General features: G+C 35.2%; 1 protein-coding gene across 1 annotated transcript in view; it reads left to right on the top strand.

The window, feature by feature from the left end:
• ANGPTL5 (angiopoietin like 5) overlaps positions 1–22,548 on the top strand; it is a 120,431-nt gene extending 97,883 nt beyond the window's left edge. Inside the window, exons 2-9 of the mRNA XM_019630331.1 lie at positions 7,203–7,389; positions 9,373–9,517; positions 11,174–11,277; positions 12,166–12,259; positions 14,429–14,529; positions 16,249–16,369; positions 18,372–18,557; positions 21,627–22,548. Of these exons, the coding sequence (XP_019485876.1) occupies positions 7,294–7,389; positions 9,373–9,517; positions 11,174–11,277; positions 12,166–12,259; positions 14,429–14,529; positions 16,249–16,369; positions 18,372–18,557; positions 21,627–21,946 (1,167 nt within the window). The 5' untranslated portion in view covers positions 7,203–7,293 and the 3' untranslated portion in view covers positions 21,947–22,548. The remainder of the gene's footprint in view (positions 1–7,202; positions 7,390–9,372; positions 9,518–11,173; positions 11,278–12,165; positions 12,260–14,428; positions 14,530–16,248; positions 16,370–18,371; positions 18,558–21,626) is intronic.
• Positions 22,549–25,132: the final 2,584 nt, after the last annotated feature.

Below are 25,132 nucleotides of genomic sequence, written 5' to 3'. Positions count from 1 at the left end.
AGAGAGAGAGAGGGAGGGAAGGAGGGAGGGAGGGAGGGAGAGAGAGAGAGGGAGGGAGAGAGAGAGAGGGAGGGAGGGAGGATGTGCAAAGTAGGACAGTGCAAAGTGCAAGTAAAAGACAAAAGATTGTGGTTGATGTTTGGAATATTTGGGCATGTTTAGTCTTCCTCAAAGTCTAGCTTTTGCTATATTATTAGTTTAATATCTCATAACTCCTAGGCACCTTACTGCTTTGTTACATGGTATATTAGCATTAAGAAGCATGACTTGGTTACGTACAAATGTTTGCTCACATTCTTCATTCAAATGTTGCTTTACAATGATAATCAAGAAGAACAAAAATTTAACACAATGTTGCCAGCTTTTTTTTTAAATCATAGAAATGATTTTTTTGACCTTTAAATTATTTCTTTCTTCAAAATATTAAGCAGGTTTTTCCACATTTTACGTTAGACAGTCCTATATTCTAAAAAAGGCTTTTAAGATTAGATATTTGGATAATAGAAAGATAATTTGAGGCATTTATAAACTTTATCTCTTGATAGGAAAGGCACATATGATTCAAGCAATAAAAAATAGTATACTAAAACCTCTATATTTTGTCAGAAGTGACATCCATATTAAATATAATGCTTAAGTCTTTCACACATCAAAATCATAAAATCATTTTTCCCCTAAGTTTTTATTGGGGAATTGGGGGAGGGGAACAGTTTGGTGAATTGGGGAAGGGGAACAGGCAAGTTGTTGTCCTTTTGTTCTTCAGTCTAGTTGTGGAGGATGCTGCTTCACTGGCCCATGTTGGTTTATGATCATTGCACTCTTCCCGGCTGAGGCAGTTTGTCACCGGCCATTGGATGGCCGCTCATGGCAGCTCATGGCAGCTCTTGCCACTGCCAGCCGTTCACGCTGGTTGCCAGCCACTCATGGTAGCTCACGGCACCCCACTGCAGCCCACTGCAGCCTACATCGTCGCCGGTCACTCACAGCAGGCAGCCCAGCTCCAGGTCGAACTGTTGTTCACAATCTTAGCTGCAGAGGGCGCAGCTTACTGGCGCATGTGGGAATCGAACCAGCAGCCCTATTGTTCAGAGCTCACACTCTTACCAACTGAGCCACTCAGTTGACCCCAAATCATTTTTTTAAATTAAGTAAATATATATTGAGCATGTGCCAAGCACTTTCTAGGTGCTAGGGATACAGTGGTGAATAAAACTTCAAAGTCGCTATGCTCATGAAGCTTGCATTTATATTTTTCTTCCCCACCAGAATATATCATGTAGTGAAAAGTGCTATGAGGAAAAATGGAGTAGTGTAGGGGGATAAAGACTGATGTCAGTTCTATTTTTAGGTAGGGTGCTCAGGGAAGTCCTTTAAGGAAGAGAAATTAGGGCAGAGGTCTGAATGGAGAAAGGCTGGAATTCAAATATCTGGCTGAAGAATATTATGCGCAGAGGGGGCTGTAAGTGCAAAAGGCTTCGAGGGCAGTGTTACATTTGATGTGTTTAAAGAATAGCAGCAAGACCACTGTGTTTAGAACAGAGTGAGATAGACGAAGTGTGCTAGGACTTCAGATTGGAGAAGTGCATGGGGGATGTGCTTAAAAATCAGTGGGGACTTATACAGTATGCAAAGAATATAAAATCCAACCTCCAATGGAGGGACTGTCATTGGAGAATTTTGAGTAAGAGAGTACTATGATCTAATTTAACCTTTAAAAAGGGTCACTCTAGCCGCTGTGGGGGAAATTTACTATAATTGATAAGACTAGACACAAAGAGAAAGTATGAATGTTATTTTAGTAGGTTAGGTGAGAGATATGGAAACTTGGACTATGATGATAGTAATGGGGGTGGCAAGAAGTGTTCAAAATTTTAACCCTAAGCCAATAAAGTATGTTAATGAATGACTGTGGCAAGTGAGTGTGGAAAAAAAAGGGTCAAATGTGACTCTCAGATATGGAATTGGACCAACTGGATAAAGGGTATTAACTACCATTTACTAAGATAGGGAGGAAAAGGTTGAGGGTGGGAGAAGGAATATGATTTCGGCTTCTAACAGGTTAAATGTGAGATGCCTATAAGACACCCAACTTCATTAACATGGTCTCATAAATTGTTAAATATTTTATTTACAAAAGATACTAATAATGATCATGTTATAGTTATAATGCTTGTTCACATATCTAATTTGAATGCTGTTATAACCTTGTGAGTTATATGAGGCAGACTGTGATGAACAATTTATTGAAGTTTCACTTTTATCTTGGCTGAGGCTGTTTTTTCCCTCTTCTGCTGAAGTATTTTTTTTGCCCAAGTAAGAATTTCCTGAATTTGTCTCTGGGCAAGCTATGAAAGAACAAAGAATTTTAAAGTCTGGCTGATTAAAAATTGCTAAAGTTCTGCCATCTATATTTCAATTTCATAAGACTTCAACTACAAATCTAAGAGTAAAGTTATATACTCATCTACTCCTAATATAGATTTTAAAGGCCATCAATATTGTCAGTGATGTTAGTGTTGTATTATAGATAAAGTCTAATAATAATAATAATGATAATAATAATAACAACAATACTATCTAACATTTGAGTGCTTATTATTCCCCATGTACTGTGCTAAGTGCTTATATATATGCATTAAATCTTGAATCCACACAAAAATTCCCATTCTACAAAGGAGAGAGAGCAAAGGAGTAGTGGAATCAAGATTCAAACCCAGGCAGTGTGGTCCCAGAGCCAGCTCTCCCAACTACCCCATACTGCCTGACTGGAGAAACTCTGAGAAAGTTTCACTAGGATAAGAGATAAAAGTTGTTTGGGTTTAAATAATAGGTGGTGAGGAAGTAAAGCCAGAGAATAGATAATTAGTTTAGGATATTATATTTGAGTGCCTATTGTATACCAATCACTGTGCTAGTACCATAAAAATTGTGGTCTCTGCCCTGTGGTGCTCATCTAGGAAAGGAAATTGAGAAAATAATACTATGAGCAGGAAGCAAGACTCAGGAAAGTTTTTCTTTGCCTCTTAAATTTAGGATAGTGAAGACTTAGGCATGTTTACATAATGAAGAGAAGGAGCCATCATATGGGAGAATTTGAAGACTTGTCACAGACATTGATCTATCAATTTTCAGAGTGGTAATTTTCAATAACAATAGTTTCCTTATATTCAGAATTAAAAATTTTTTTAACAATGTAGATGTAAAACATACAAATCAGAGTCCTAGAAATTTGGCATTTATGTAATTAAAATGACCATCATTGATAGCTAAATTCAGTTAGAAGCATATTTTAAGCCTGAACTATCTATTTGCTCTGGATATCCACATTGATTAAATTTCTATTTAGCATTTTGAAATGTCAATTGATGGTTGTTGGCATCAATTCAACACCAACAAGAATCCCCAATTTGGGGTGTGGCAATCAAGGAAATTTTCTTTAGTGCAAACATCTCAATTGTGATATGGCATGGCTGTGGAATAGCTCAATAGTGTTACAGCTCAATTATGAAGCAGCATGGTTGTGAGGCAAGGTGGATCTGGGGCCAGGCCCTCTCTGGCTAGACAGCTGTGCTGTACTCTGCTCTGGTCTGGTCTGCTCCACCTGCTCCAGTAAGGTCTGCTCTACTCTGCCCTATACTAGTCTACTCCACTATCCTGCAGGGAGACACTTTTGTTGTTTCATCTCTATTGTTTCAGCTGCAGCCATGGAAAGAGTCTTGAGTGGAAATGGAAAGTGTGCTCCTTGAGCCAGAGGGGAGATGACTTATATAGACAGAAGTCCCTGCCCTTGGTACCTGATTGGTCCATCCTCATGCTAATGAGAACAGTTCGATTGGTCGAAAAGGCACTGTTCTGATTGCTCAGAATGGAGCCACTCTGACTGGTTGATGAAGATGCCAATGGGGAGGCTATACAGAAATGGTTGGTCAAGATGGTGGAGTAGATAAGTGCTGTGCTCACCTCCTCTCACGACTACATCAAAATTACAGCTAAATACAGAACAACCATCGTTGAGAATCACCTGAAGTATAGCTGAACCAAAGCCCTACAACTAAGGATATGCAGAAGATGACATACACCTTGAGACTGGTAGGAGAGGCAGAGATGCAGAACGGGCTGGTCCCACACGTGCATGTGACCACTGAAAGCTGGGATGGATATCTCAGCTGCGGAGGTACCCCCTGAGAAGTGAAGGGTCCTAGCTCCACACCAGGCTTTCCAGACCAGGGTTCAAATGCAGGGGAGAGAAGTCCCCATAATTCTGAGCATTGAAAACCAGTGGAGGTTGTGGCTGGGAGAGATATAGGACAGCTGCAGTCCCAGGTGTTCCTCTTAAAGGGCCTGCACATGGACTTACTAGCTGATGGACTCACTTGCTCTGAGCTCCAGCTTGGGGCAGCAGCTCAAAAGGCACCAAGGACAAATGGGGAGGAATTGAATGATCTAGTTTTAGGGGCTGCTCATGGTGGCTCATGGCAGCTCACAAAAACTCACGCCCGCTGCCAGTCAGCCCCGCTGCAGCTCACGCCATCACCGGCGACTCACAGCAGCCAAGCTCCAGGTCAAGCTGTTGTTTACCATCTTAGCTGTAGAGGGCGCAGCATCACTGGCCCTAATGTGGGATCCGAACCGGGGTCCTGATGCTCAGAGCTGGCGTCCCAAGCCAACTCTTAACCAATGTGCCACTCGGCCAGCCTGACAGAAAGCTTTTTTAACCTGGCGAAGGAAATGGATATTCAAGCCCAGGAAGTGCAGAGAGTCCCAAACAAGATAAAACCAAAGAGGCCCATACCAAGACACATCAAAATTAAAATGCCAAAGTTTAAAAACAAGGAAAGGATCTTAAAAGCAGCAAAAGAAAAGCAATTAGTTACCTACAAGGGAGTTCCCATAACACCGTCAGCTGATTTGTGAACAGAAACTTTACAGGCCAGAAGAGATTGCAGGAAATATTAAAAGTTATGAAAAACAAGTGCCTACAACCAAGATTACTCAACCCAGCAAAGCTATCATTTAGAATTGAAGGAAGGATAAAGAGATTCTCAGACAAGAAAAAGCTAAAAGAGTTTATAACCACCAAACTAGTATTATAAGGAATTTTAGAGGGACTTCTTTAAGATGAAAAAAAACCCCTCAAACCCATAAAAAATATGAATAGTAAAATGGCAATAGCTACATATCTATCAACATTTACTTTCAATGTAAATGGATTAAATGCTCCAATCAAAAGATAGGGTGGTGAATGCATAAGAAAACAAGACCCCTTTTTATTTATTTTTTTTTATTTTTTTATTTTTAGCTGAGCCATCCTGCCACCTGTTGGCAGCTCAGCGGCAGCTCAGCTCAGGCATCAAACCACTGTTGCTCCGAGCTCACACTCTTGAGTGAGCTCTTAACCAACTGAGCCATTCGGCCAGCCCTCAAGACCCTTTCAAATACTGCCTTTATGAGACTCACTTCAGATCCAAAGACACACACAGGCTGAAAGTAAAGGAGTGGGAAAAAGATATTTCATGAAAATGAAAATTTTAAAAAAGCTGGGGTAGCAATACTTATTCTAGACAAAATAGACTTTGCAACAAATGTTATAACAAGGGACAAAGAAGGACCCAGTAATCACACTTCAGGATATTTATCTGAAGAAACCCAAACACTACTTTGAGGGGACGTGTGCATCCATATGTTCATTGCAGGATTGTTTACAATGGCCAAGATGTGGAAGCAGCCTGGTGTCCATCGATGGATGAATCAATAAAGAGGAGGTGGTACATATACACAATGGAATACTGCTTAACCAGGGAAGGAGATGGGTTCTTGCCATCTGTAGCATCATAGATGGACCTGGAGGGTATTGTGCTGAGTGGAGTATGTCAGACAGAGAAAGACAGATGCAATGTAATTTTGCTTATATGTGGCATCTAAAGAACAAAATGAACAAACAAACAAAACAAACAAACTCATAGATACAGAGAACATTTTGATGGTTGCCAAATGGAAGGGGTGTTGGGGGTAGGTGGAAAAGATGAAGGGATTAATAAGTACAAATTGGTAGTTAAATAGTCATAGGTATGTAAAGCATAGGGAATATAGTTAATAATATGGTAATAATTATGTACAGTGCCAGGTGGGTACTAGACTAGTCAAGGGATCACTTTTGAAATTATATAAATGTCTAACTACTATGGTATACACCTGAAATTAATATAAAATAATATTGATTATCAACTGTAATTGAAAAACTAAAATGGTGGGAAAAGGTGAAAGGGAATAAGAAGTTCAAATTTCCAGGTATAAAACAAATAAGTCATGGGAATGTAATGTACAGCATGGGGAATATAGTCAATAATATTGTGATAGTGAGGTACGGTGTCAGAAGGTTGCTAGACTTATTATGATGATCACTTCTTTAGGTATACAACTGTTGAGTAATAGTAATGCACACTTGAAACTAATTAATATTGTATGTTAGCTATATTAAAAAAATCTTTATAAAAAGATGCTTATGGGAATATAGCTGCACAACTCCTATTGAATGAGAAAGCCTCAGTCCTGTGGTTGAAATACACGTACTTTTCCAGTAACTCCTAAAGAAGGGCTGGCTCAGAGGGTAGGAACACAGTGCAGGCATGCAGTTCAGTGCGGGAGGCAGGCAGCTTAGTGCAGGCTTCTCCCTGAAGTGCGGTTTGAATGAGAGGCCCCTCTGTAGAATTGGCTGCTAAGCTCTGTTTTTTAAAATTTGAGCCCAGTTAGCCACCAGGAGCCCTTCTTACTATGTATCTTCTTTCTCAGGGTCCACAGTAGAAATAGTTCCAAGGTAATGCTATTCCCACTCCATCACTCACTTCTACTTTCTTATTATTTTTATGCAAACCAGTTCACAATTATTGAGGTATATCTTATCAAAGGCTTCTTTTTCTAAGGCAAAAAAAACACCCCAAAAACAAACCTGACTGATAAAAACTAGATGAATTTATTAATTTATTATCTATCTATCTATCTATCTATCTATCTATCTATCTATTGCCTATATTATACAAGCATGGATTTATAATGCAGGCATGTAGTGATAAAAAAGGGGTTTTATAACTTCAAATGACAGGATTTCTAGAGGTTACCTTGTTTTTCATATGAAAGGCGTTGTTTCAAACGAGGGCATGGAAACTAGTAAGTGTTGCCTTCTGTTTTTTTTGTACACTTTCCAGAAGTTTTTGACTGAAGACTCTATGCACGGTAGTTCTTTCCACAGAGAGCTAACTGATATTTGAAGAAGCTTTTTATTTCTCCAAGAAAAATATGATGTATTTTTCCCAAGCCTCACTTTTGTTCTTAAATACATTTATTTTTATTTGTGGAGAAGCTATACAAGGTAACTGTGTACATCAATCTACGGTAAGAACTTCAGCAATATTATTTTAGCTAGGAGAGCATGATTATATGGTTTTAAAAATATATATTAGATGTTTGAAAAGATTAACTGTACCACCCAGTATAAATTATGGAAAAATTAGTGTTTATTTAGAAATGCTGAAACTTTGCTTAAAAGATATTATATTTAAACTTAGGAAACCATAAACTGAGGATTGATTCTTAACACATTTCTTGTAAAAATATTTTTTAAAAATTGCAGGCCTTGGTTAAAATACTACCTAGCAAATTTCTGATTAACTTTGATAATGAAATATCCGGTAGGTCATTTAAAAATTAACTTAAAACTATTCTATAAAATTTTATATTTCAAATAAAATATTATGAGTGATTACCTAGGAAATTAGAACATTTTATTCAAAACAATGTCAGAATAGTAGGTAATAGAGTATATACAATGTTATGAGTAGATGGGGATTTGAACTCTATGTATTTAAATGTTGGTTTATTTTTTTTAAAGTTATGGAATGTATCAACCACTGTATGAATACCAAATTTCAAAGTTCCAAGGTTGAAAGAATAAATTCTAGGAAAGCTACAGAATATTAGTAATCTAATTCTTTAAAATATTAAATATTTAAGAATCTTATTTAGATGTGAAAAAATATAATTGTAACCTAGGTTTTTGAAAACATCTACTATGTCAGTTATAGGAGTAGAAGAGAGAGATCAAAAGGTTAAAAATAGATTTATGCAACAAAATGTGAGTATATTTTTGGAGCAGATATCTTTTATAATGTGATTAGCTGTTTACATTTCTCTCAATATCCAGGTCAGAGGAGGACAAGGCTTGTTACTTTTTTGTAATAACAGAGTTATCTAAATTTATATAACTTCTACCAAAGAATATTTTAACATTGAAGAAACCAATAGTACCAACAAACATAGATACCTTTGAAATGACAGACTTTCAAAAATGACTTTTGTTGTAGATTTTGCAAAGCAAAATTCCATGCCTTTTTTCTATTATCACTGATACCTTTAAAACCTGTGATTACTTTACTTTTCAAATCTCTAAATACTTTAGCTTGTGCAAAAGAGACAATTTTCCTACACATTCCTCCCACTCCCCCATTCCACCCCCCAACATGATTTCTATTAATTGGTGGCAGAAAGCTTATTTGGCATAGAAGTGTTGTAGATATGTCAGGGAATCTTCTTAGTCCATGTTCAAGGAACTCCAAATTGCAAGATTCCTGGAAGAAGGATGACTCAGCATTTCATCACACATAGAAATGTGCAAGTTAAAGGTCAAAGCCATAGAGACACAGTTATAGAATGTAGACCCTAAATGCAGTTGGCCCTCCATATCCATGGGGTACAGAGGGCTAACAGGTTTAACAAACTGTGAATTGACAATATTTTGAAAAAAAGTTATGTTGTTGCTGACATTTACCATGTAGTTAGGCCTACAATGATTGCATATGTACTGAGCAGGTACAGACTTTTTTTTATTTTATTTGGTCATTATTTCCTAAACAATACAGTATAACAACTATTTACACAGTATTTATATTGTATTAGGTATTACAAGTAATCTAGATATGATTTAAAGTATACAGCAGGGTGTGCATAGGTTATGTGCAAATACTATGCCATTTTATGTAAGAGACGAGCATTCATGGATTTTGTTATCTGCAGGGGTCCTGGAACCAATCCCCCATGGATACCAAAGGATGACTGTAAATCCTTTTGGAATTTGAGAAGAAAAAGGAAGAGCAAAAATACTGAATTAATATATACTTATTATTCATACCCCAAAATCTACCCATAGAGTTTATTTGTGGAAGTTTGAACTAACCAATTTGTTACATTTTTTTTCCTAATGGTCATTCTTATTGTGTCATGAAATCTCATCTTTTCCCTATAACCTTTCTATTTATTGTGTATTAGTCCATATAACATACTTCATATATATTTTTCTTATTTCTATTTTTTAATGTAAAGGATTCTCCGGTAGTTAACATTGTAGAAGATGTATCTAATGCAAGCAATGAAAGTAAAAGTAATGATACTGTTTATAAGGAAGATTGTGAGGAATCATGTGATGTTAAAACTAAAATTACACGAGAAGAAAAACATTTCATGTGTAGTAAGTATTAAAAATAACCACAATTATAAAGGTATTTGATTTATTATTTCTAGGGCAGACATAGAAAAAATATACCTTTGCTTTTTTCAGGTTATTTTATATATATCCTGATCATCCTAGGCCAGATGTTTTGTGCCTTGGCACATAGTACGTGCCTAGTAAATATTTGGTAAATGGATAAATCCTTCTTTTATATAGCTCTGTGGCATCAATACATCATGGAAAGAAGGGGCAAGCCAGAAGGCACTGATAGTACTATTGTTTCAATTTGCCTAGGGCTGTTTTCTTGCTTTCATTTGAAACACTTGGAAATTTCACCTTAGTTTTGAGGGGGGTGGAACTCAATATTGAATAATTGCTACAATAGGCATAATAGAAATTCATAGCAATTTATGCAACAAAGCATAAAAATAAAAAGTTTAAAATCTCAATTTTTGTTTAAAACTATATCGTAACGATGCAGTAATTTTCATGGTCTATTATATGAACATAGTGGGGTGGGACGAAGACGGAGAATCAGAAATGGAGGAGGTGATGATCTGGTCCAGCTCTTACAGGACTTTAATTCTTAGGTCAGAAAGTATAAAAAGCTCATTTTAATGTGCTTAATCTATGTGTAACACAAGTGTCTCAGGCTTCTCAAACCAGTGAGTGAGGTTTTAGGTCCACTAACAGCTGTCTAAAATGAGGAAAAATCTAACAGAAAGTGAGAGATTGAAAGTGAAAAAGAGAGATGAAGTAGAGTGAAATAGATGTTAAAATATCAGGAATTATTAATGTGATTCTATTGCTAGAGTGAAAGTTAAGAACATTGAAAGAAAATAATTTTTTTAAGGAATGATGTATGCAATAATGTGCAGTTCCTTTTGTTGTAAAGGACATCGTCAGTATAAGTAGAGAAACCTACATGTGGTCTGACAAATATATGAGTCAATGTTTATTTTCTGGTGTTGATTGTTGTGTTGTAGAGAATGTCTTTGGTGTAGAAAATACACATTGAAATATCAAGGCACACCATGGCAGCATACTCTAAAATGATTTCGGAAAAAGTGCTTTGTACTGTTCTTACAGATATTTTATAAGTAAGATTGTTTTAAAATAAAAACATTTTTATAGAGGAAAATATATAGAGAAAATTAAAAAAAAACCAACCAACCAAAACTTTTGACTAAGACTTATTATGTGTATATGTATATGTTTGCAATTTGTTTATATAAAAATATAGCATTAATAGAAAAAAATTAAAAGAAAAAGTTATTTTAAAAATTAAATTGCATGATAGGGGATTATTGTCTTTTACTTTCTTATATAGTAAGAATGGATGAGTCTTGGACTTCCTGCTTCTATGCCTCTCATCTTATAAAGTGAGAATTGATATTCAGAATTTTGTCTCTCAATTATATCAGATTAAATTATTTTAGGGCAATCGAAATTATTAGGAAGCATAGTTTCATTAAGAAGTGTTAAAACAGTTGTGCTCTTGGTTAATCCGGAGTTAAACAACAAAAAAATATACTAACTGGAATATACAATTCTGAGTATTTAGATATATTGTTTACATATTTATTTAAAATCATGTGACAGTCATTATTTTTCATTGTAATTAGTTTCTATAATAATATAATATTTAGCCAACACTTTTTATTATGATTTAAGGAAATTTGCAAAATTCTATTATTTCTTACACACGAAGTACCAAAAAACTACTAAGAAATATAATGGATGAGCAACAATCTTCCTTGGATTACTTATCTAATCAGGTATGGATTTTTTTTAGTATTGTGTGGTTATTGTATGTATACATTGATATAATTATCTAGAGGTCTAATCATTTAATTTTTTAATGCATTTATGTCTAGACATCTAATTAGTGCCTATTATGTTAGAGGCAACATAGTAAGCCCCAGGCAACAGAAAGCAGTAACCAAAAAATGGACCTTTACTTAAGGGTTATACAGTCTAGGAGAGCAGAAAAATGTGTTGAAAATGTTGTGAATGCTGTTAGATTAACACAAAAAGAGATATGCAAGATCTGAGATTTGAGAAAACTTCAGATGATGGAGCTCCTGAACTGAGTCATGAAAGATGACCAAATGCTTCAAATGTCACAACGGTTAGATAAGAAGGATAGGGCATTTCATTCTGGGGAACTGCTTGGAGTTGGTGTAGTTGTGGAGTGGCTGATGAGTTAAGAGCGCATAAGGAAAACTGACTTAAAGACCTAGGAAGTAAATCATGCCACACTAAGAAGTCACCAAAGTGTCTGAGCAGGGAAATGAAATGGTTAGATTGGCAGCTGGTGTGGAGGATGGCTTGAGGATGAGCAGAGAAAGGAGGCAGGGAAACCAGGTAAGAAAATACAGCAATGGGTCAGGCAAGATATAAAGAACAGATCTGTAAAAGCAGTCAAAGGAAGAAATGGGCAGATAAGAGCAATATGCAGGAGGTAAATATTTAGTACTGAATTTAATAGTTGCTATTTAGCTATGTCTTTCCTGCTTTGTTAAAATAGTGATTCAACATAGAAAATGGACATTATATACATGTCAGAGCTGGATTTATAAGAGGCTTAGAGATATCAGTTATAAAATTCAGATAAAGGATGTTTGTTCATATAAATTTGCTTAAATGTGTGCATGTGTATTTAGGTTAATGAGCTCATGAATCGGGTTCTCCTCTTGACTACGGAAGTTTTTACAAAACAGCTGGATCCTTTTCCTCACAGACCAGTTCAGTCACATGGTGAGAACTTTGGTATTTCAGCCTTTCCATACTTGCCTTTTATTGCTTAAAATTTTCCTGGACAGGTTGGTGCATTTAGTAGTTTTGTTTAAAAAACACAGCTCACTATTATCTAGCAGACTGGAAGAATAATACCTGGCATTAAGCAAATGTCAACCCACACTATGTGTACTTTCCTAAACTGGGAAACTTTTCTGTTTGAAGGCCATGGCTGTATACAGATATCCTGAATCTGTTGAAAATAGCCTAATTTATGTAATTGAATTCTGGGCTCCCTTTTACATTTTATTAATAATTAATCTTCAGTTAGAAGAAAAGAAATTTCAGAGTTCCCCCCACCTGTAAAAAGTATATTTGACATCTTTGAAATATTTTAAATTGGGACTTAAAATTTGAAAAGAAAAAGAAATAGCACAGAAATAAACTGGAATTTAACATGTTTTTGCACTAAAATACACTATAGTAATTTCTAGAGGCATGAGTTTCTAAGAAAAATACCCCACAAATCTTACAAATATGAATTAATATTAAAAGTTCCAAGCAGGTGAATATTATTGAGGACCTACTAGTGTATAATCTCTCTTTTTTTCCTTACAAAGGGAAGGAAATAAACAGTTACTGCGAATCTCCTCTGTGTCAGGTATAGACAGACATTTTCACATGTTATTTCATTATTTTTTATTATTTTAATTTATCTCACTTATTTCCCATAACCACCTTTGGATAGGTAGTGTATTATGGTAGTGAAGAACATGGAGTCTGATGTCAGACTGCCTTCTTCAAATCCCTTATCCACTGTTTCTCATCGGTAAACTGATAGTACCTGCCTCATAAGGTTACTCTGAGGATTAAATGAGTAAATACATGAAAATCCCCTGAAATATTGCCTAATGAGTAGTAAGACAATATAAGGGTTTGCTGTGATGGTGATCATTATTAGGTGAGGAATATGTAGCCCAGAAAAATCTAAATAATCTGTTCATGCTTATTTGAATGGTGATGGCAAAGCAGATATTCCAACCCAGGTCACTGTTTCAGTGTGAACTTCTATCATATTTCTGAAAATAAAGTTATTATAGAGTGTCTCAGCAATTCAGAACAAAGGCAACAAATCTGTGTCTCCTGGAAATGAAGGAGAAAGCAAACAATTTTATAGCTAACATTTGTAGATGACATCTTCTCAGTATTTACTGTACACTACACTGTGCTAAGTGCTTCATATAATGCCTGAGGATGTAAATCATCAGAATAACACTATGAAGTGGATATTATTATTATTATTATCATCATTGTGATATTCCACATGATGAAAAAAGAGGTTAAGTAACGCTAATATTCTCAGCTAGTAAGAAGTGGAACTAGGACTCTAACCCAGGGTCCTGGCTCTGGAGTTCCAGGCTTTCACATGTTTGTTTCTCTGGATGATTGACACATGTAAGGGTTGAATTTATTTTATTACATTTATAAAAGATAATACACAGTAAAGTATCTTAAAATAAAATGTAATATCTGTATCCACATACCAGTAATATGTTTACAATTCCCTGGCAAGTGGAATGCTTTGGAGAGGGTGATTATAAGGTGCTATAGTTTTAACTATTGTCAACAGAGCAGGCTCTAGCTTCAAGATTAATTTCTTCTTGATGAAGACAGTGATTTTTTTCCCCTCTCCTCCCTTTACTATTGGTAATTTTGGTTCCCAACACATCAGAGTCTCTAAAGTTTTGAATAGAGTAGTCAAGTATATGTCAATAGTAGTTAATCTACTTACTCCTTTGGGTTTTCTCCTCTACATACATACAGATTAACTTTACACATTTTACCCCCAAGATAAGCCTAGATTCCTGAAAGAGCAACATTTATTGGGCAAGAAAATGTATAATTATAAAACATATTAAATAAATGTTGATCTGAAATTAACAGTATTGACTACTAATAACTAATAGTGATGTTATGTTTATTGCAGCATGCATTCTTTAATCCCACTTCTTCCATGTATTTTCCTCTATTTCTAAAATTGAGATCATTTTTCATTTCTAAGAGTTAAAATCATCATATCATTAATGGAAATTATAATAATTTCAGACAGCACTGTTAATTCTCTACATTAAAGTGATTACCTTAAATGTACACTTAAAATATCCTAAATAGCTAATTTTACTTTTTTAGGTTTAGATTGTACTGATATTAAAGATACCATTGGTTCTGTCACCAAAACACCAAGTGGTTTATATATAATCTATCCAGAAGGATCAAGCTACCCATTTGAGGTAAAGTTTTCCCTTATTATATCAATAGCATAAGCATCCAACCAACCTAATTAATGTTAAAATTTAATTGTTTTAATATTTAATTTTTTTCTTGAAGATTTTTAAATAAATTAGTAAAAGTTCCAGTTTCAAAATTTTGGTTTTTCTGGAATTTTTTGTCCAAACCACAAACATGTAAAAGAACTAGAGAGTCTTTCACTTTTCTCTTTGAGTTTATGGTTTATACTTTTTAAAGTAAATCCATTTGGTGCACCATCTTATATTATCCTTACAGTATGCAGAACTGTGCAGTATAAATACTTACTTTAATTAGCTTATGGGTATTTGAAAATAACTGTGTGCTTTGTCTTGGAGCTTACTAAAAATACTTTGATTTCCCATCTTACATATGGTTATATTTTATTTAGATGACAAGTGATTTTATGTGACTGGATAAGAAATTAATAATTTTAAGAAATTATTCACTAAAGTGTGAGACTGAGAAACTGATTCACTCTTAAATTGAATATGATAAATTATTCATGTCTATTCTTAGTAGTTCTATACTAGGATTTCTAGAAGAAATTTCTGCTAGAAATTATGTGTTATTTACAGGACATATATATATAATACATATATATTTTTTTCTGGGTACTTTTTTGTGCTTAAGAAAGTTTATGGTACTGATATCATACTTTATTAATAGTCTATTACATAACAAAATAATTTTTTTGTAAGTAGATTCTCTTCTTAGAGTTACTAATATTATTTTTTTGACATCTATTCACAAGATGTAAAAATTAGGAATTAGGTGGGAAATAATTTTAAATTACTTAAATTACTTCACCTATAGATTAAAAAATAGGCCTGAAGAGATGTGGAAAAGGAAGTCTTCTAATTCTTGAAGAGTGGGATGCATAATTGTCTCTTTTGTGGGAAAGTGTTGGTTCCTTAACTTTCTCCATACTGCCTTTCTCTGTGCCAGGGAAGTGTCTAATGGAGAGGACTACTTGGGTTTCCTCCCTATGTCACTTCTGTGGGTTCCCTACAGTTGTCCTCTTAGGGGCATTTTACACAGCACCAACACATGTACCTATGAGTGCCTGCTGACATGGGACACAGATCATGCCTTTCTGTCTGAAAATTCCAGTCTAAACAGACTTTCAGAGAAAAGAACAATCAAAGACAGGCACATGGCCATAGTTAACACTGCTTTAATTGGGTTGTTGGAAAAGTCATGACACATTTTTGCAACGAAAAACATAGAAAAAGTACATCATGGCTTTTCCAACAGCCCAATATTTTATCTTTTAATTTAATCTTATTATTTTTTCCCCGACAACCCAATATTTTTAAATCAGCACTTTTAATTCAAAGGAAAAGTTAATTTGTAAAGAAATACATCACTCTGCCACATCTTATCGGCACTGTTATTACTCAGCTGAAAAATATTTAGAGTTAAGGAATAAAAGAAAAACCTTAAAATGCTACAAACTCCTATATATTTTAAAAACTGACTGACACTCAGACTTGTATTTAGGTTAACTACAAGTTTGTTTTTATGATAAATAAAATTATTTCTAGAAATTAAAAATATGAATATATTAGTGTCATATAATTACATTGAAACTTTTAAGTGAAAATCTTCTGTTTGTTTTAACCTTAAGGGTGAAGCATGAGTTTTATATCAAAGAATGAAAATAATAGTATGTTATTTTTTCTTTTCTGGGCCTATTTTAGGTAATGTGTGATATGGATTTCAGAGGAGGTGGATGGACTATAATACAGAAAAGGATTGATGGGATAATTGATTTCCAAAGGTTGTGGTGTGATTATCTGGATGGATTTGGCGACCTCTTAGGTCAAATTTTATTTATTTCTCCTCTATCTTTGGTTTTTTGTTTTTTTTTAGTATTATATCTGTAGGCTGTGTCTCTTGATCAAATCATTAGTAAAAATAGCAAACTGAACATTAAAATATGACTTAAATCACTCTTAATGTGACAAATTTTTTTAAATAAGTATGTCTTCACATGGAATTTGGAAATCTTTATTTTTAGATACCAATATGATTTGACTGAAAATTCTAAATTAGGTGTTTGTTTAGTATCTACTATGCACCCATCAGAGTTCTGGCAGGTGCTCAACAACTATTTGTAGAATGAAAAACTGAATGGGCAGGGTTGTCATAAACCTTAAAATTCTTCAGATGTGTGCTGGGTCTACACAAGCAAATGAAATAAAAAATTTAGGTATGTGGCTGTACAAAGTCAAATAATGTGAACTGGAAGTAATAAAAATATCAATTAAAATCACTATGTTCAAAATTTGAAAGATGTAAACCTCAGGTCGATTGTAATATGTTTACATTATTGCTACACAACAGCATCAGTTTTACTGGTGAATAGAAATATCAGTATTTCTGAATACTGTAGAATTTTACAATAGTTGAGATGTTTGCAGGTGATTTTGATCACTTTTATGCTTTTATTTTAAGTCACTGTTGTTATAATCTAAATTTTTATTATCCCATAATAATGTCATCCAAGGATTTAGCACTGAATGCCAGTGATTTTAGGAGGGACATGAAATGTAATAAAATGTTATATATAAGGCCAAATAGCTGCTGTGCTATAAAGTACAGTTAATATACTTGTGTTTTCTCAGCATTAACCTCTAAACGTCCAGTGAGTGCTTCCTCCTGAATTCAGGTTCTAAATTGTTATCTTCCTTACGTCATGCTTATTTCTATGGGGAAATTGAGTGATTTTTGACAGAAAGATTTTCAGGCAGTTATCCTTCACTGCTTTGTACTTGGTATATGTTTTTTAAAAACTTGGAATTAAGTTAAATATATTGTTAAGTCTTAAATTTGAGGGTAGGGTAGAGGTGGAAAGATGGCAGGGGCATTTAAATGGAGAGTTATAGACTAAAAGATATTACTTAGACCCCTAGGAATCCATCTTACTTCCTGTACTTCTTCAGGATAATTTTCAGTTCTAAGTGGGTATGTAGCTAAAATACCCTTGTAAGCCCTGGGGAGGCAGTTAGTATCTTAGCTATAGTTTTAAGAGTTTGAATGCTGTCACACTGTTCCCCAACTCTTTGAAGTTTGCTAGACCCTTACTTCCTTTAGTAATTTCATGATTGAGGTAGAGGGGTATGTGTCAGAACAGGAGTGTCCACATTTAGGCTATGCCATGGTGAGTAGGGGGAAGTAGAAAGCCATTGGCTAGGAGTATGCAGTCTGAATTGGGGGGAGGGGTTAATGATTCATACTGGATGTACAATCATCTTGGAAATATTGACCCTAAACCTGGGGATCTCCAGTGTTGCTATATTATGTTTCCATTCATAGGTAATTCACAAGCTGCATTATAACAAAGAAATATTTTTCACAAAGCATTATTCTCAAAGACAGAAAAAAATGATTTCAACTGAGCATTATCAGGAAATGTGTCTTTAGGAAGTGTTAGTTTGGAGTTTAAACCTCTTATATTCACCAGTACCCATCATTTTGTTACCTGTCATAATATTTCAACCGGCTTTTTGTTGATATGTTTTATGACAAAACTTGACTTTTTACTTAATTAATCTTTAAATGAATTTTTGTATTTAATTTGGGGGAAATAAAAGCGAAACAGAGTCTAGTTATCCCCAGTCTAGTGATTTAGAAGTGGGAAAATTTTTTTTTTGTACATTAAGCAAACACTGATAATTTTAGTGAGGGCCATCCAGTTCCTCCAATGATTTATGTGAGCCATTTCAGAGTTATTGAAACATTAAACAACACCAAGCAGTCAATAATAGTTATTCTCATTTGTATTAAAATATATTTTAAAAAGCTTTTTTTATTTTTACAGGTGAATTCTGGCTAGGACTAAAAAAGATTTTTTACATAGTAAATCAGAAAAATACCAGTTTTATGCTGTATGTGGCATTGGAATCTGAAGATGACACATTTGCTTATGCATCATATGATAACTTTTGGCTAGAAGATGAAACAAGATTTTTTAAAATGCACTTAGGACGGTATTCAGGAAATGCTGGTAAGTTTTTTATTCCTAAAATTATCCAGAAGATTTAAATATAACTGACTCAATATTAGGTAAAGATAAAGGTAATGTGTTTTTCTTGGTATATGACATGAAGAATAATAGCAAAGGTTAGGAATGAGAAAACTTCTCAGGTTTTGAGTTTTGAAATGGTGCTATGATTGTTGCACTGCATCATGATTTTGAGGTGCTTTATACTCTTTAAGACAATTTGCCACAGGTAACCTCAGTTGATCCTTTAGATAGAGAGCTGGGAAAGTATTATTGACATTTTCAAGTTCAGAGAAGTTGGCATTTAGAAATCATAAAATGTTAGAGCTGATCTTCACTCTTCTCACTTTACAGGCGAAGAAACCTGAAAGATTAAGTGACTAGCTCACAATTCACAGCTCGCTACATCTGAGCAGGGCAAGAACCCAGGTTGATAGAACAGCTAGCTAATGGTTTTTCACTGTACTTTGGCGCATCTACTCATTTCCAAATAAATTTAATTTGTTAGAACTTCAAAATACTTGATATTAAATTTACATTTTGATGCTAAAAATTTAAATTTGAGTTAAGAAATTCTAAATTCAACTTTCTTGTTGCTCATCATGGTACTCGTTCATTGTGTATTTTTAGTGTTAGAAATCCAAAAATGATATATTTCTAGATCTTTAAGTGATCACAATATAGATGGGGTAAATAAATAAAAGTGAACATAGAATACTTTGTACACAGAGCTTTGGAGTTTAAAAGGAGGGAGAAAGTGATTCCAATTGATTGCATATAGAAAATCATCATTGAAAGGCAGTTTTCAACAATGGGTTTATATTAGATTCAACCTGGGACGCTTTTGAAAGTCCTGCAGAATCTCATTCAGTAAATTTAGGCCCAGGTATTTGCATTCACAGTGTTGGCATCCTTATAGTTGAGAGCCACTGGTGATCTGTACTTGGAGGAATGGATAGGCTTTTGGCAAACAAATGTTGGCAAAGAGAGCAGCTTAAGTCAAGGCACAGAAGGAGGAAAATTACTTGGTATGAAGAGTTGTTTGGTATGGTTGGAAGGTTTGACATCTGGGAGGGTTTAGCTTTGTGGTATTGGTGAAAGTCTGAAATCTTTCAAATATTGATGTAGAGGGAAAACTTTGAAGTTACAATGCATAATTTTTAGTGCTTCATCTCTAAAAGTATAAAGAATTGGGCCGGCCGAGTGGCGCGATGGTTAAGAGCTGGATTGGGACGCCAGAGGGCCCCGGTTCGGATCCCACATATGAGGGCCGGTGACACTGCCCTCTACAAAATAAATAAATAAATAAAAGTATAAAGAATTATCAAGATACGGCACATACTATACTAGGAAAAGTTTATGTGGGGTTTCTCTAAAATATGATTAGGATCCAAGTGGAGAATAAATTTTATAATGGCAAAAATGTTTTTTTATTACAGAATTCTAAAATTTTGGCATGCCTTATTGTACATTTTCCCAATAAGATTGTTAGGTAACTTTCAATTGTTGATCACATAATATACAATCAAAATAAAGAAAAAAGTTGTCAATAGAATGTAAAGTTAGAAACATAGATAAAACAGATGGATTTAATTGTGATCATGTGTGTAGTAGAGGTAGCCTGAAATTTGACTTTGAGCTCACAGAAAAAATGGAAATATGAAAGTTGAACATTTGAGAAACCCAGATGTTTCATGAAAAAGACATATATTCCGGATTCTAAAACGTGAAATAAATTTCTCTGTTTTCTAAGGAAAACAAAGTGCCATGTTCTCTAACAATACTCTCACAGAAAGCATGGTGGTGAGTTTTAATGGGCTATTTCCTAAAAAATAGACCTATGCATTATATTTTTGAAATAGTTTATTAAATATAATCTAGAGAGGACCCAACCTGATGTATGATCCTTCTAATGGGTGAACTTTGTTCAGGGAGAATATCTGTGAAGGGATCATATAATTTAGGCAATGCTCCATAAGTACTGTCTCTCTCATCTGAACTTCTGAAAGATATTGTCCTGTGTGGGTGTTGAAAATATATTCTCTCTGCAAATACTTGCAGTGTAGACATTCTGTTTCCCATGAAGAACCACGTCAGAGATTCTGGGTATAGGTATAGGATAGGCCACCACTGGTAATGAAGCTCTCCAGATTCCTCAAAGACATATCTCAAGAGATGCCAAACATTTGGACGCATAATAAAACAAATGTGGGTTTTGAATTCTTTAAAGATTTTACATAGCTTCACTTTTAGTTCAAACATATTAGCAGAGTTCACCTACAGGTGAAATCTAGGTACAATGGGACTAATTAGAATCTTATTTATGTAAATTTTATAAAACAAAGCATGACTCCTGCCCCTGCCACTTAGTTAACTGGGTTGCTTTGGCCAAGACACTTAACCTTTGAAGATTATTGTGAGTATGAGGGATATCATTCATATAATGTCCAATGTAAACCCTTTAAAAATTGTATTGTTTTAACCTCTATCCAATTAATTCATATATCATGTGGAGAGCCTTGAAGAAAAAGTACATCTCAGTAGTGTATCTAATTTTTTCTTGAAGGCATTAGGCATTTTGTATAAACTTGGCTTACAAATAAAACCAAACAACTTTTGCAGTTACAAATTAAGTTTATTAAAGGTGGAAGTTTCACATTCATTTATACCTCTCTATCTAAAGTGCCGTAAAATGGTAGTGTGTGAAAATCTATTATGTGTAAATTATTTTCATTTCCTAAACTACCAATCATTACGTTACTCTTCCCTGAAGAATGATAGGTCTATACACCATCGTCTTTGGCCTGAATTATGTCTACACAGCCAAACTTCCATTTTGGATTGTGATTTTATATCAAATGTCCACTTAAAGAACCCGATTATGTTGAGGAATTCATCATCAGGTTTTGGTATATTTCAATCTAGAGGAGAGTTTGTGATATGATACCTTGTAGGAAGTCATTTAAGTCTCACTTCTAGATGTAGTGCTTTTGCATAACAGGCTGGTAAAAGTCAATTAAAATTACAAACAGTGCTTTTAAATTTAATCATTAAAAAATCTGTTTTACCCAGGTGATGCATTCCGGGGCTTCAGAACAGAAGATAATCAAAATGCATTGCCTTTCAGCACATCAGATGTTGATAATGATGGATGTCGCCCTGCATGTCTGGTGAGTGGTCAGTCTGTGCAGAGCTGCAGTCACCTCAATAACAACACTGGCTGGTGGTTCAACCAATGTGGTCTAGCCAATCTGAATGGCATTCATCACTTCCCTGGAAAATTGCTTGCAACTGGAATTCAATGGGGCACATGGACCAAAAACAGTTCACCTGTCAAGATTAAATCTGTTTCAATGAAAATTAGAAGAAGTTACAATCCATATTTTAAGTAATCGTGTTTCAAATTATCAATATAATGCATGTTCCACAGTTGTTTTGGATAATACATGAAAGATTTCACATAGCTTCTCTTTTTATTGAGTGTTTCAAACATTTAAGCCAACATTTAACTATAGATGACAACTAAGGGGTTAAGAGCATAATTAGAAATCTTTAATTTTGTAAAGTTTTGTAAAAGAAAACATGGCTCAATGTACGCTTTTACTACTAACTATATTAACAATATGTAATAAAATTTGTTTTAAGTGAATTACAACTTGTCTTCCTGGAGTCTATTATCCTTTTAAAGGATTTTCCTTTTTCTGTAAAGCATTAAACCATACTAGATTCTTAGAACAATTGAAGACAGCATTACATCCATTTATATGTTCATTCTAAATAATCTATAGACAATTATAAGGAATAACTTTGTGCTTTTATTATATAAACTTCACATGGTTTAAAAACCTTACTATTTCCAGGTGATTCCATAGTATTTTATAAGTAATAAAAGTTTGTTTGCAAAAACAAGTCCTTCTTCTTTTCACATTTTATTGTAGTTAATAATTTTATTCTTGTTTTTAATAAATTTACTGTACATTTATACCCTGATCAGTTGCATTCTAAAACACCTTTACATCTGAACTCTTTTTTTTTTTTTTAAGATTTTTTTTTATTGGGGAATTGGGGGGGATGGGAACAGTGCTGGGGAATTGGGGAAAGGGGAACAGACAAGTTGCTGTCGTTTTGTTCTTCAATCTAGTTGTGGAGGATGTTGCTTCACTGGCCCAAGTTGGCACCATCATTGCGCTCTTCTCTGGCGAGGCAGATCAGTCGCCGGCTTCTGGACGGCCGCTCACTGCGGCTGCTGGCCGCTCACGCTGGCTGCTGGCCACACACGGTAGCCCATGGCAACCCACTGCCACAGGGACTGCAGCCTACGCCGTCGCCGGCGACTCATGGCAGCCCAGCTCCAGGTTGAGCTGTTGTTCAGCATCTTAGCTGTAGAGGGCAGTGTCACTGGCCCTCATATGTGGGATCCGAACCGGTGCCCTCTGGCATCCCAAGCGAGTTCTTAACCATCACGCCACTCGGCCGGCCCCTGAACTCTTTTTAAGCCAAAGGAAATGGTATGAACTTAAAGTGAAAGACAGTGGAGAAAGAGCAATGACTACAGGTGGCTCTGGGAAGCAGGTCCCCTCCACTTTTTGCAGTAAATTGGAAGGAGTTGGAGTGGTAAGGATTCCATGGGAAAATACAGCGGGGAACATGTGTGTCCAAGTGTAAGTTATTGATAAGAAAGATGAAGGAAATAACTAAGAATTGTATCAAACAGAAAAGTACTTTGTTCAGAGTTAAGATTATACAATGTAGAAATAGCTGAAAAAGAGGACAAAATTAAAAATACATATGAAGATAAATATATCAGGGTGAGTAGCTGAGCCCAGATTAGGGCTAATCTAGATTAGAACACAGAATCTTATTTGCGTTTAAGGATGGGCAAAAATGACACGGTCACCATTCAGAATTACTTTCACTTTTATCTCCTCTACAAGCAGTGAATAAATCATGTACAGAATACACATGAGATAAGGTTGCAGGAGCATGAACATGTTTCCCATGACCTGCTGTGCATCTCATAGAGGCAAAGCTGAGGTTCAGGTGGGAGGAACACAGAACTGTGAATTTTTATACCTACAGTGATGTTAACACCAGAAAAATTTATCTACAAATAGGGAAATCCTTTTGCTACTTAGCAAGCCATATCTAATGCGTGGCTTGAAATTCTTGCTGAGTTTGTACGGGACAATCTCCTTTATTGCACTGCAAATTCTAGGGGCTTCACATTTTTATTCCACCATAAAGGCTATGGAATAATAGAAACTTTGAAGTTAAAAACAGAATGGGAATAAGTGTTGGGATGTTAAAGGAAAGACAGACCCAAAGAGTGCAAGAAATAGTAAATTCTTTAGGTTTAAGAGTGGGAAGATATATTTGATTTTGAATTGCTAAGGGACAATAGCCCCTAGGATGCTTTGTGAGAAGCTGTGAAAGTATTAAGGCCTCAAACCCCACTGCAAAAGAGAAGGTATATCTTGGGTAATAATCCTGAACCTCAGACTCCCCAAAATGAAGTGACCTGACCCTTAGAAGTTAAGAAATCAGGACAGTGGGTCCGTTTTTGCTATCTACTACCTCAACAGCATGCACATATGTCTTAGAAGGAGGCAAAAAAGGTCTCAGTCAGATTACTATGATCTGAATTACATAATTATCAATTCATTTTTTTCAGGGTCTGAAGACTTTCCTGGATAAATGGTCCCATCTAAAAATATGTACTTTATTCTTTCATTTACTTATACCTTAATTATCAGTAAACATTGAAACTGCATCCAGTTAAAAATCAAAAGTATACAGATCAGAAAACTTCTCTCTATCCTATCATAGATTAGTTATAAATAGAAAAGTTAACATAATAGCTTTGAGAACTATAGTTCTTAGAAATAGTCTAAAAGCAAGTAATAATCTATTTAAAAATAATTATTACTAAGACACAGAAATGACTCTAAGTAGCAACACACTCATGATCTTTGATTAGAAGACTTGATGCAAAGGACCTCAGACATATGAAGCTGAATAGTGAGCGTGAGAACCAAGAAAAGTTTTGAGTTGCAGCAACAATGTGTGAGGAGTACTTAGTTGTGCCAAGGGGGTCACTGACACACTGCCTCACTGGCAGGCATGACATAGGTTTTATTAAGAAAATAATGTACAGGCTGGTAGATAGCAGAGCCTACTTGTCTTAATGAACAGTGTGATCTGGGATGGCAATTTTGTAACAGTGTAAGCTTCAGCGTTGAGAAAGGGGTCTTGTTTGAAAGAGGGAGCCCACTGAAGCTCAGTCAGTGGCTGGTACCAGCCTGCCCTTTCCATTAAGCCACTGCGGATCCACTGAGCCTGCTATTTAATAAGCGACCCAAAGGTGGGAGACAACAAGTCTCTAGGCCAGCAGTTCTCAACCTTCCTAATGCCGCGACCCCTTAATACGGTTCCTCATGTTGTGGTGACCTCCAACCATAAAATTATTTTCGTTGCTACTCTATAACTGTAATTTTGCTACTGTTATGAATCGTAATGCAAATATCTTTTTGTTTTCCGATGGTCTTAGGCAACCCCTGTGAAAGGGTCGTTCGATCCCC

This window comes from Hipposideros armiger, unplaced genomic scaffold, assembly GCF_001890085.2.
Source record: "Hipposideros armiger isolate ML-2016 unplaced genomic scaffold, ASM189008v1 scaffold_901, whole genome shotgun sequence".
Lineage (NCBI taxonomy): Eukaryota > Metazoa > Chordata > Mammalia > Chiroptera > Hipposideridae > Hipposideros > Hipposideros armiger.
This window is presented reverse-complemented; position numbering and strand designations above follow the sequence as displayed.